General features: G+C 36.6%; 2 protein-coding genes across 6 annotated transcripts in view; both read right to left on the reverse strand.

Moving 5' to 3' along the window:
* Nucleotides 1-1,975: 1,975 nt before the first annotated feature.
* Nucleotides 1,976-4,841, reverse strand: LOC109594653 (RNA-binding protein lark). The gene is made up of 4 exons (XM_020009896.2): nucleotides 4,733-4,841; nucleotides 3,360-4,158; nucleotides 2,376-2,740; nucleotides 1,976-2,309 (listed from the first exon to the last, which is right to left on the reverse strand). Exons 2-4 carry the CDS (start codon nucleotides 4,032-4,034, stop codon nucleotides 2,261-2,263), a joined length of 1,089 nt encoding a protein of 362 aa, XP_019865455.1. The 5' UTR covers nucleotides 4,035-4,158; nucleotides 4,733-4,841; the 3' UTR covers nucleotides 1,976-2,260.
* Nucleotides 4,842-7,552: 2,711 nt separating this feature from the next.
* The window catches only part of LOC109594648 (bone morphogenetic protein receptor type-1B), an 86,060-nt gene continuing 80,072 nt past the window's right edge, over nucleotides 7,553-13,540 (reverse strand). For all 5 annotated transcript variants that reach the window (XM_020009881.2, XM_020009883.2, XM_020009882.2 and 2 more), the window contains 3 exons: nucleotides 9,911-10,077; nucleotides 8,936-9,828; nucleotides 7,553-8,878 (listed from right to left, as the gene is read on the reverse strand). In XM_020009881.2, coding sequence (XP_019865440.1) covers nucleotides 8,485-8,878; nucleotides 8,936-9,828; nucleotides 9,911-10,077 — 1,454 coding nt within the window. In that variant the 3' untranslated portion in view covers nucleotides 7,553-8,484. The remainder of the gene's footprint in view (nucleotides 8,879-8,935; nucleotides 9,829-9,910; nucleotides 10,078-13,540) is intronic.

Genomic DNA, 13,540 nt, shown 5'->3' on the forward strand with positions numbered 1-13,540 from the left:
TGTTGATAACCCCAACTATCAATTTTGAATCATTAATGCCGCGCCATCTATCGAACTAATATAATACATATGCGTTTTATAAAATTAATGACACAAACTAGTGAAATCACTTATACTGACTTGTTCTTTTCTGCTTATAGGCGACGCTAAATTACAGTACTCTGTAATACAATAATTATTAAACGAAACTTCTTTTAAAAACACTTGTTTTCAAATACTAAAGTTATTCATAATCAACTTGAGTTTAATTTAAAGTAACTGATACGAAATAAGTAAATAAGGATTTTTGATCTGTCGTTGTCGTAGTGTAAAGTAGTACTTTCCATACATTTATTTATAATGTATTTCTTTAATACTTCAGCACTAATTTTTACTATTTCGTTTATTCATATACTCTAATCTAAAACAAATAAATGCTTCTTGAACAATTAAATATAATAAAACCTAAAGTATCTCTAAGTCGCCAAAAAAATGTGTGTCTAATCACAATATAAAAACATGAACAATTTCATTAACGTTTCAACTCAAATCCTTACCATTTGCGGCGAACAAGAGAAGAGATACCTTTATTTAACTTTGCAAACTACCAATTTTACATGTAAGACGAAATCGGAAGTTGAATTAAGAGGAAATGTATTGTGTAACACTAATTTTCGACGAAAGTATAAAAACTTAAAAGATTTTAATTAAACTTCCGTTAAAAGTCAACTGCAAACACGATTAAAATTGTTTATATTCAGTTAAAAAGGATCCAAATATTAGTTTTCGATTAAATAACTATTTATAAGTTACAAGCAATAAAAGTTCAAATTCTAAACAATATTTGAGTAATTTCTTCCAACAATATATAATTTCAGTGTCTCAAGTTCACATATTTAATAAATAGTTTTTTCAATTAGACCAATGAAACCTAATGAAAAATGTGATTGCTCTAAGCCCACAAGGTAAATTTTCTAAATCACAAGAACCCCGTTTATACCCTCAAAAAAATAAAATACATGGCCAGAAAAATGATTTATTCATTACTGTACTTCCTGTTAAGAAAATATTGAAGCTGTATGGACGAACAAATAATGATGAAATATTACTGATGTCTTACACAAGGAGATCCGACCAACAAAAAACCAAAAAAAATTTCGTCGAAGCTTTTTCTACTATTTAAACAAATGACACAAATAGAAATTTAGTAGTCTCCTTTTTGTTTCCTATATTTTTACTTATTCAAACTTGGTCTGCTGGGAGATGCCATTTATTCTAAACACCAGTTTAAATAGTCATTAATTGACAAAAAAAAAAACAAATATACCGTTATATAGATGAACACACAAATAATAAATTTAATGCTTGCTTTCGTATTCAGCACTTTCAAATTACCTTAAAATAATGTAAAAAAAATGTTGTTTATGTTTTTAAAAATAAAATTTGTAAAAAGTATAAGTATTTCAAAAACAACATTTATATGTTCATTCATTCATTCAGTTGATAAAAATTATGCTAATTGTGTAGCTGAAGTTAGTGTTGCATCTGAACATCATTTCGATATCTCAGTAATCAACTACAAAAAAATTGAGACTATTGCATCCCTATCATGTCCGACGTTTTTCGAAAACCCACTGTGGTTGGTACTTGGTGTAGATAGTTTTGTGGATTCACAAACAGACAAAGAAATTGGAAAGGTTATGCTTTTATAATCTCATACTTACAATTTTTTTTAAATTTTAAATTAACAGGGGCGATTTATTAGATCACAACATAACGAGTACGATTAAAAGGATTAATGTGATGAATTAATAGATATTAATTAAAAGTAGCTTTACTTGTTTTTTCCTGCAGAACAAATTAACAGTGAATTAGTTAACTAATATCTTTCATTTATTTCTTAAAAAACATTCGTTACATAAATTTAAAAATTATTCTAAATAAATAATTTGAATTTTATCATGCATCCAATACATTTATTTTAAAAAATAAAACATTTTTGACTTCTATAATAGTATGTTTATTTACTATAAATTGTAAGTCCTCACAAACATAAAAGTATAAAATATAATAATTTTGTCACTTATAATTAAATGAAACACTAACTACTTTATATACATCAATCTTATATAAAAAAACCTAATACACAGGGTCAGAAAATACAAAGGGGTATTCATAAAACGAAAAGAAATAAGACAATTGCTGATACAGCACATGGAATATAATATACATTCATGTCACATTAATATATGTATTATTACCCCTGTTCAATTTCCAAAAACTAATACGGGGTGAATCGCCTTGACGGAGATGGTCCCCTCATACCAGGTCTGAAAACGAAAAAGAAAAACATATATACTCGCAATTCATAAATGAGTGAGAAAATCAGCAATTACCTTCTGTCATCGAACGAATCCCTACTGAAGTCTTCATACATTCTGCTCATTCTCTGTCCGGGAATGCCGCTGGAACTAGGTGGCGATCTTCTGCTGAACATGCCGTACTCGCTGCCGCCTCCAGTCCTGGAGTAAGTAGAATCTCTCATGCCGCTGCTCAAACTACCGGATGGTGGACCTCTCAGGCCGATGGAGGGCATCGGAGGCAATGGTTCACGCCTGGGTGGCAACGGAGGCGGCAAGAAATCTCCGCGACCGCCCCGCATACCGATTTCGCCACCGCGGGGCGGGATGCCCGAGTAGCGGCGCTCGTATAAGTCACGGGACTCCTCGAATCTTCTGTCGTAGTACCCATCGTAGCCGTCCTAAGAAATCAAAAACGATGTTACAATTTGATCACTGGTTAAGATGTACTGGCCGAGGAAGACTGATTGGCACTTGCAAGATGCTTTTTTATAATCAAAGAGCATCTTGGTTATATAAAATGTTACCTTCAAGTTTTGGAGTAATTTAAACAAGTAAATTTCGAAAAGCGTCACACAAACACGAGTGCGATCACGTTGAAATGTTTTGTGGCGGCGTTTATCGAAAGTTTCGGAAAGCGATAGATATGGTTGGTTACGGGCAACGGACTATAGTGCTAAATATAACGGAGCGTAGACAACACACGGTTACGACGGAACAGTTTAGTTGTTTTGCTTTTGACTGGGGGACAATTCGTAAATGTACGGGGTATTTATTTGTGAAATTGTGGAAATGTGTATGGAATGTCGCCGCTATATTTAACACACACTACACACACATCAGGATTAGAGGCGTCGTTTCTACTATTTTCTAGCGATCGATAGTTAGTTAGAAAATAGTAAAACAACGTAAAATGATAGTGTCGTTATCTGAAGAAGGAAGATGAGGAAGAGGAAGAGGAGGAAGAGGACAGTAAAAGGGGTTATATAGAGATTTAGAAGTAGTGAGAAGATCGCGTACCCCAAATCGACCCATCATGCGGTCGCGTAGGAAGGGCGGCGGCGGCGGTGGCGGATAGGGATCGCGTCCGCCGAATAGCCGGTCGCGGAAGCGGTCCGGTCCGAGGCCCTTGGGGCACTCCTTGGACCAGTGGCCGCCGCGGCCGCACCGGTAGCATTGTTCCGGGTCGCCCATGCCCGGACGTTGACGGACCCGGCTAGTCGATACTTGCACCTTCATCGGCTGCCCGTCGACGATGGTGCCGTTCAGCTCTTTGATCGCCTCGTTAACGTCGCCCGACGATTCCAGATGCACGAATCCGTAGTTGCGGACGATGTCGCATTCGACCACCGTGCCGAACTTTTTGAACAGCTCGCGTATCTGCGGCGCCTTCGTGTTGTCCGTCAGGTTGCCGACGAAGATCTTGGTGGTGGGCGTCTGCGGCGCCTTGCGGCTCTTCGCGGCCTCGCACTTCATCGTCTGCCCGTTCATCAGTTGCCCGTTGAGGTTTTTGATTGCCTCGCGGCCGTCGGCTTCATTTTCCATGTGAACGAAACCGTAGTTCTTCACCACGTCGCACTCGACCACCTTGCCGTATTTTTCGAAGAGCGGGCGCAGCTCGGCCACTGCCGTTTTCTCCGCAAGGTTGCCGATAAAGATTTTGAACGTGCCCGCGCTGCTACTAAAACCCGGCATCGTCACGGCGGCTTCGGTTACTTTACGATTCTCAATTTCGGTTATTCTTTCAATACTCTTTCGACTCGACTTTCACAACGATGTCAGCGACGGCGACGACGACGACGACGACGAACGGACGGGCCTGAAACTCGCAACAACAACATCAAACTACCCTCCCTGTCTCTCTTACTTTTGTACCACCAAATTATTTCTATTGTTACAAACCACACCGGCGACGGCGTCCGATTTCAACACAGATTAATCAGCTACGGTCAATTCAGTTCAGCTTCGCCCATAATCACCCTTAATCATTATTCACTATTTGTAAATTCTTTGAAAATATAAAAATATGCAACAAATAAATTTTTGACGTAAGCGTCATAACAACCCTCTACGTTACACAACACGTATCAGTGCGCGTCGACTCAAACAAACGGATCAATAAAGCAAATATGACCCGGGATTCGAAAATCGAAAAAACAGTGAATAATGACGTCGGGCCTTTACAGATTACCGTTTCCGACGTGTTTAATTCACAAATGTACCTGCATCGACAGACATACGAGCTGAAATACAAAATGGAAAAACATACCGAAGCGGTCGTCCATTTTATTTACCTCGACGTCACGTACTCGACCCGATTAAAACTCTCCTTCATTTTTACACATACCATCCAGAAAATGTACACTTGTATTGTAATCGAACCAAAAACTTACCGGTTGTTGATCTACACAAAATGGACTGTAGGCCAGGGACACAAAATAACAACGACCGCAAAAGAATGAAACAGATGCTCGAATGGCGATTAACGCACAGAGAATGTGAGCACGCAAGCGCAACACTGAGGGAGTGCCTGACTCGCTGGCGTCTTCCTTTGCGGGAAATTCAAATGTCTCGCTTTTACCTGCAAGATATAAATTCAATTTAATGACGTCTATAAGTTTCTATGACAGATTAATGCCAACTGGAATTTATCAAATAATAAATATAATTTAATTTTATTGTACCTTGTGTGTCCCAAAATTAAACTAAAAAAACTCTAACGACAGTTAATAGCAACTTGAAATCAAAAAAACAACAAATACACTTTTTTTCTAATTTACCATTCTTAAGAAATTTATTGCAAATCGTTTTACCAGATACCCATGAAGTAGTGTGGCAATTTGTTATATTAATCCATTACCATATTTTAAAATAGTTTTTCTCCTCATAACATGACAAACTTTTTATTTTATTATTCGTATTACCAGTGGTATGTGCTGATATGAAGTTTTTTTTGAATTATTATTATTATTATTGATAATTAGATAAAGCATTCCTTATTTACCAATTAAACACTAAAGGGTATGATAATTGAATTAAAGTAATTTACCATTTGAGTTTCAAATAGCTTTTTCACAAATACGTCTTAAAAAAGTAATATGAATCTGTTTTTATTATAATTGGTATTAATAGTGCTATGAGCTGATTTCAATTTTTTTTTAATTATATTTTTTCAGATGATTAGTTTTATTTTATTGCTAAAAGATCCCCTATTTACCAATTAATCCCAAAAAGGTATGACAGTTTAGTTAAAGTAATTCACCATAAGCTTTTCAAATAGCTTTTTCACAACAATGACGTGTAACCGTTTTTTTATTATTATTACCAGTCGTATGTGCTGATTTAAAGCTTTTTTAATTATATCTTTAAGATAATCCTAGTTTATTGCTAAAACATCCCCTATTTACCAATTAAACACAAAAAGGTATGATCAATTAGCTTATTCACAAAAACGTCACATAAAAGTGATATGAAACTGTTTTTTTATTATTCGTATTAACAGTGGTATGTGCTGATTGAAAATTTTTTTGATTTTTTTTTTGATAATTATTTAAAGCATTCATTATTTACCAATTAAACACAAAAGTGTATGATTATTTGGTTAAAGTAATTCACCATTTGAGTTTCAAATAGTTTTTTCCCAAAAATATCTCACAATAGTAATATGAATTTGTTTTTATTATTATTCGTATTACTAGTGGTATGAGCGATTTCAATTTTTTTAATTGTATTTTTTTAGACGATTAGTTTTAGTTTATTGCTAAAGTATCCCCTATTTACCAATTAATCCCAAAAAGGTATAACAGTTTAGTTAAAATAATTCACCATAAGTTTTGTAAACTTATGGTGAATTATGTTGTAAAACCGTTTTTTTATTATTACCAATAATATGTGCTGATTTAAAGCTTTTTCTAATTATAATTTTAAGACAATTAATCCTAGTTTATTGCTAAAACATCCCCTATTAACAAATTAAACACAAAAAGGTACGATAGTTTGGTTAAACTAATTCACCATTTGACTTTCAAATAATTTTTTCACAAAAATGTCTCATAAAAATGATGTGAAACTGTTTTCTTTATTATTAGCAGTGGTATGTGCTGATTTGAAGCTTTTTTAATTATATTTTTAAAATAATTTGTTCTAGTTTATTGCTAAAGCATCCCCTATTTACCAGTTAAACACAAAAAGATATAATAGTTCGGTAAAAGTAATTCACTTCATTTTTAAATAGCTTTTTCAGTAAATCATCTCATAAATGTGATATGAAACTATTTTTTTTATTATTGGTATTAGCAGTGACATGTGCCGATTTGAAGTTTTTTTAATTTTACTTTTTTGGATAATTAGTTATTGCTAAAGGATTCCCTATTTAGATTAAGTACAAAAAGGTAAACACTATCATGTGTACAAATTCCACATTTTGATTTTCAAATAGCTTTTTCACAAAAATGTCTCATAAAATTCATATGAAATCTTTTTTATTATTGGTATTAGTAGTGGTATTTGATGATTTGAAGTTTTTTAATTATATTTTTTAAGAAAATTAGTTCTAAGTTTATTGCTAAAATTCCCTGTATTTAACAATTAACCGTAAAAAGCAATGATAGTTTGGATAAATTAATTTACTATTTGTTTTCAAATATCTTTCTCACAAAAGCGTCAAATTTTTCGTATTAGCTAGTAGTATGTGATGATTTGATTTTTTGATATTAGATTTCTTAAGATAATTAGTTTTATTTTAAAATCCTATTTGAATTGTAAGACATTACTAGAAGTTCTATAATCAAACATGTGGGTTTTAAAATAAAATTAAAGAGTAGGACAGCAAAAGCTTTTTTTAACTTTAAAAATAAATATATATATAATAAGCCTAAAATTTTATAATAACTAAAATGTAACAACTTCAATTTTAGTTTTATAATCACATAATGAACATATCAAAATTAATCACAAAAATTTAAAACTAATAAATGCATACAAATTACAAAATTGAATCAAATCACATTCATGTTCATTTATAGAAGAAAATTTTTCAATATAATTCTGTATTACCCATATTTATATATTACGAAAAAAGTTTGTGTTATATCCTCATTTGGATACTTCATTTTTTAATGTTAATAATTTAATAAGTTAAATATGTTTATTTTTATTAAACATATGGAGTAAAAATGTTTCTTATGAAAGGTTGTAATATTAAAACACGTTACTAATTTTCTATAAACTATTTTTATTACATATAATTACTTTATACACAAAAAAACACAACATTCAAAATATCAGTCTTGCAGTTAATTTACTGCACATTCAAAATCGCTCTCGTCTCATCCACATAAACAATAATATAAAACGATGGATATTTACAAATGTAAATGCACATACAACAGTCACACGGCCTATCGTTATACAATCTTTTTTTTAATTAACAAATCTGTTTAACTCAAAAAGTTTTACAGGGAGGAAATAAGAAGGAACATCAGTGAGAGACAGAGGTCAAACAAAAAATATACATGAATCATTGCACTTATACGGAAATTGAGCAAATACAAATAAAAACAGTAATAAAATTTCAATAATAAATCAGTGCAGTTGTAACAAGTGTGTTGATGGTTTCGTTTCGTTTTAGAGGCTCATCGAGCACCAAAATAAAATAAATTTTGATAGGTCAGAGTGTTGCATAAATACAATAACCCAAGTTACGTTATTGTAGAAATTAAATGGCACTGGTTAGGAATTTAATTAACATTGAATGGCAACAAAGAGTATAAAATTTGAGAGAATTTCTTCACCCTGTCTATACAGGTTTGAGTTATTGTATGGGTAAAATTGGACTGGTTTAATATTGTCAAAAGACTTGTATTTCGTGAGTGTATAGGTACTTTGACTTCTTAGAATATATTCATATATATATTTGTATTATATAACATTCTTTTTAACTTATGAACAAGTTATGTACAACTTAAAAACTAATTTGTCATATGTACAATCTTAAACAAAGTACAATTGTATATCGTGTGCCCTAAAGAAATACTTAAAGCTTTCCAAAACATATTTCCAAATAGAAATACAAACAAAACTTTTATATAATTCGTCTACTACACCGAATCAAACGGATATACAATTTACACAGAGATTATCCACACTACACAATTTTTATCGAAGTGTCCGTATCGATCTTCGCTAACGTTTTCTTCACCCTCAACGCGGTCAGTCGGACGGCGGGACTGGCGTTCCAACACTCCTGCATCACCCTACTTAAAATCAGCAGGACATTGTCTGTTTCCCACCTTTGGGGTATCTGAGGACGGATTTTTTTCACACATACAACTTGCTGCATGTCCTCAAAACTCGGATCGCACGGCACGCAATCGTAATAGGGCACTTGGTACTCCTCGGAGCACTTGAGTTTGTCGCCTGTTGCGCATCGACGCGACATCTCCCACAAGACCAGACCGAACGCGTACATGTCGGCGCTCTTGTGGGCCTCGAAGTTGTGCACGTTCACTGTGTTGTCCAGCAATTCTGGGGCCATATACCTAAAAGAACATTATTAATAAATATGCACACTATAATAATTGAATGCTAGAAATTACCTTCTGGTGCCACTCCGGGCATTTGGAGGTACGTCGATTTCACGTGTGTCGGACAAGAACTTGACCGCCAGTCCAAAATCGGCGATGCAACACTCCCCATTGCGCTTGACCAGAATATTCTTACTTTTAATATCTCTGTGCGCGATGGAAGGTTTGCCTCGCGTTCCGAACACCTCCAAATGGAGATGGCATAATCCACTAGCGATGCTCTGAGCCATCAGCAACAAAGACGAGGGATCCAAACGGTTGGTTTGCAGATAATCGTACAGGGAGCCGTTCTCGTGATAATCTGTGATGAGCAACATTTGGGTCCATGAGCCTGTGCCTTTAATGTCGGCTGCTATGAAGCCTAAAATGTTGTCGTGTCTCATCAAGACTGTCTGGTAGATTTCGGTCTCCCTAAACCAGGACTGTTCTTCGGTAGTGAAGAAAACTTTGACAGCCACCTTTTGTCCCCTCCATTTTGCCAGCCACACCTCGCCGTACCGTCCCTTTCCCACCGAACTGATCATTTCGATCTGCTTGGAGATCGTTCGTTGCACCAGAAGCGGCAATCCGGAACCGGAACCGCTCGACTGTTCGATCAAGTCGTTCAGCGGTCCGTGGATCTCGACGTTCGGGTACTTCTCGCTCGCGTACAGGCCGCATTTCCGTTGCATCTCCTTCCGGCGGTACTTGAGGTAGAGTAGGGCGGCGATCACCAGGATTATCGAGATGCATAGAGTGACGGAGGTGAGGAGCACCACCACAGGCAGACTGTCGTCGTGGAAGTCTGGCGTGTTGGTGGTCGGCTTGTGCAGCAATATCGGCTTCAGGTTGCGGTTGCAGAGGTCCGAATCGTCGCAGCACTGGATAGTTTTGCTTTGCTCGTGCGGCACCAGATGACCCTTGCACTATAAAAACAACAATCGCATAAATATTTATGTTTATTATATAATATTTTTATTTGGTCTTGCAAGAGGAACATGTAGTTACCTGCATCAGCCCTCGCTCGTCGGCGGACAGACAGCCATAAGTCCTAACTTCTTCTCTGTCGTCGCCGAGTACAACGGCGGTGAAGCATTTTCCACCGGGTTTGATTTCGCAGGTCCCGTTGACGTGATCGGGGTTGGGGCAGTGGCCCTCGCAGTAACATCGTCTCACTGAAAAAAGGAAAACGATAAGATTAGAATTAGAAACCTCTGCACTGTGTTGCAAATGCAATTTCAGATAAGTGGTAATCTGAGTGTGATTGACGAACATTGTAACGTATTTGGAGCGATTAGAAATTCACAGCGCAGTGCGCCCCAGATGATTTGAGATAATTGGTAACAAACATTCGTTCCAAGGCCACGGCGAAGTGTGCGAGAAAAACCCGGCAACGATCAATAAATAATAAAGAATTCCCGCGGCAATTCCGAGAGAGGGAATTAAATCATCCGCGGCCAATTGCGTTGATCATTTCCACCGGCTAAAAATAACGATTAGAGATGCTGCGCCAGCTGTTCTCATTTCGCTCCGTCCTTTTGTTTTCGATCCGTACGATTCGGTACGAAAAACGCCAAAACAAGCGTCCATTGTCGGGTTTTATCTACCCGGAAGTTGTCGTAATCGTGCCTTTAAAAAATGTGACCAAGGTCGCCGGTATGGTTTCATTGAGTTCTATTTGAATAGGCGTGGCTTCGGTTGCGTTTTTTTTTATTTTTTGCGTGTACACAACAGCTGTGTAATGTACGCGGTACTGTTGCATGCAATCGGCGACCTTGCGGTACCAAAGATTTGAAATTTGTACGGAGTGTAACGAGTGTTTTTAATTGTGGCGTTCGAGACACAATTTCAGTTCTAAGTTGGAACGACTCGAGCCGGTTTGACCGCTCCTTATACAGAACGCGATCCGTGCCCGAACAATGAAACTGGGTACGGTGAATCGAAATATATCGGCGCGGATTGACGGGCAATTGTGACATTTGTTGGAATTCGAAAAAATCCTTCACCCTAAAGGTTGGGACACGCCCAGCGACAACGGCAGTACCGCGGTACTTTGTACGCTGATGCAACCATATTGAACGAAAAAACAAAACGACTAACGAATTGCCAGTGCCAAGTCGCACCAATTAACTGTACCGTCCCGCGACCGGACAATTAACGAGACGGCGCAGCAAATTTTGCGAAATCCCGTTTGAATTGTGTACGCCCACGCAACCGGCTGTTACGAAATCGAATCTCGGACCGTATTTTTGGGTCGCATCGTCTGAGATATTTATACATGCGACAGCGTGTAATTGATAAAAAAACACTTTATCAGTTATTGTCCTCGGATGTGTACAAACATTTCTTAATGTCACCACGTTATTTATATTTTTCTATGTTTGTTTACATCTGTTTACTGTTGTTAGAAAATTGTGGTACTGTAAAGAAAAATCGTAGATTGTTGAGTAAGGTTCGATTTTTCAGTTGATTGAAGGCCAGGCAAAACCGTGGGTGTAACTGGCACACATGTGCAACTGGTCGTTTACGTACCCGGACACTGGAACACTCAGTACTGAAGACTGAAAGCTTTGCACACGTGTGCGGCCGAGATAAAATGGAAAAAATGGCAAAAATACGCCGCATTGTTCGCTCTTTTATTGCAAAAGTGAATTGCAAAAATTGTGTCAAACGTCAGTTAATAAAAAAAGGAGACTGCTTTCTTGGCGTTATTTATCTTGATTTAACTCCGCAAACAATGTGTAAACCTTACTAAACATTACGTTTTCTTACTTTATCATCATCCTTGAAAATAAATTGTTAATGATAAAAAAGATTTACTGTACGGCCATAAATCCGAAACATAAGTACCGTACACAATAAAACCGCAACATTATATAAAAAAACGCAGTTTATTCAAGAAATTCCACTCAGTTCTTTAGCTTGAAAAGGTTAAATAAAAAAAGCGATCGGTAATCTTGTCGATCGGTCCCAAAGAGCAGATTTCCATAAAGTTAAGTGGGTACGGGCGCCTGTGGTACCGGACCGGACCCGAACCCAAATCACCCAGACCCGAAAATCTTAAATCTCACATGTGCACCAGACATTCGAGAAACCCGACGACGACCCCTATTGAATTACGATTCTTAAAAACCGAATACATTGACCACATTGCACCCTCGCCCGCCATCCATTTTTCTCGAATGGTTGAGAGAAGTATCCGGTGTCGTAACCGGTGGATTACGCATTCGAAAATGCAAATCAATCGCCCGCAGAAAACCTAGGATTTTTTATTAATGAAACGCGTGTGGGACGACGAGTATCTATCTAGGCGGTGGATAATCGAAACGTTTGAAATGTTTGCCCCGAGACGTACGAATAACTAACTCCTATAGATAGTTACTTCTAATAGTCTGTTTTATGTCAATGTTGGACCAAACATTAAACAAAAAAGTAAGAGAATCGAAAGATGTCGGTTAATTCCATCGACTGCGCCAGTTAATGAAATTCGTCCCATCGATCTGCCAGGAGTAACGACAGAATATCCAGGAAAAAGAATGGCCAGTCCGTTATCATTCAGCGTAACGACTTTGTTTTTCGGTGTGGAGATTTACAAATCGACGCGCGATTTTTTCGCTGACCCATTTCATAAATTTCATTAGCAAACATGTTTACCTAATAACTTTCTTAATCAATAGTTATTTATAACGTTTTATAATTTAATTAGTATTTCGAGCTGATAATCCTGTTACTCATGTGCAAAAACACGCACTCAACCATCACTATTCTGTTCGTCGATTTCGGATCTGTCGCCGCATTGACAGACAAACGGGCCCGAGAAATAGTTAATTTTAACCCGGCTGGAATTTGACGAACAAACGCTGTTTATGAAACATCTTTCAATGACCTCAGTCGATTACGTTTTATTTCACGGACGTAAATAAACACGCATAGAAATTTTCTACATCCACGTCGTTTCGAAGTCCATTTCTTTTTCTCCTCGAAACGCAGGTGGATTTTTGGTGGTACAATAGAAAGGGATTTTTCCATCGAATATATTCAAAAAAAAAAACAGTATACAATGCCGTGTAATTCAAATAACTATTCTATTGTTATTCCTAACGCACAATACGAAACGGGTGGATCTGGGACCTTTTGTCGACCGTTCGGACGTTTGAAATGGGTTCCCTCTACCTGCCCCGTTTCTTCAGCATCCATTGTCCACGTCTCCGACCTGTTGCTTTCAGGTGTGAAAGCGCACACAGGTCCAATAAACTGAATTTTAAGGAACAGATGCGGACGATCCAATGCATAAATCAATAACACATAAAAAGAAGACCATTTTAATTATAACATGGTCGAATAGGTACGACAATAAAACGGCGCAGTCGAAGGGATTATGACGACTTTTTTTCTTATTTTTAGTATTCTGAATAGATTTTTGTGGTGCTCCCTGAGAATCCAACACGAATTTAATGAATCTTTAACATAGGTGGACTTATCAAACCGATTTGTTTTATCATTTACCGCCTGTTAGTTCCGAGAAGTGTTCTGATTAATACTTTACAGTAGTTACGAGTACGACAATTTTAGGTTTAGTAGGCATAATAAGAGATGTACACTGTAACATCTTTTTAAAAAACATGAAACCACAAACAT

This window comes from Aethina tumida, chromosome 1 (genome assembly GCF_024364675.1).
Source record: "Aethina tumida isolate Nest 87 chromosome 1, icAetTumi1.1, whole genome shotgun sequence".
NCBI classification, from domain to species: domain Eukaryota; kingdom Metazoa; phylum Arthropoda; class Insecta; order Coleoptera; family Nitidulidae; genus Aethina; species Aethina tumida.

Coding starts and splice junctions, on each gene's coding strand:
- LOC109594653 (XM_020009896.2), bottom strand. CDS start 4,034: ATGCCGGGTTTTAGTAGCAGCGCGGGCACGTTCAAAATCTTTATCGGC. Junction 2,741..3,359: donor GCATGATGGGTCGATTTGGG/GTACGCGATCTT, acceptor TTGATTTCTTAG/GACGGCTACGATGGGTACTA. Junction 2,310..2,375: donor GATTCGTTCGATGACAGAAG/GTAATTGCTGAT, acceptor TTTCGTTTTCAG/ACCTGGTATGAGGGGACCAT.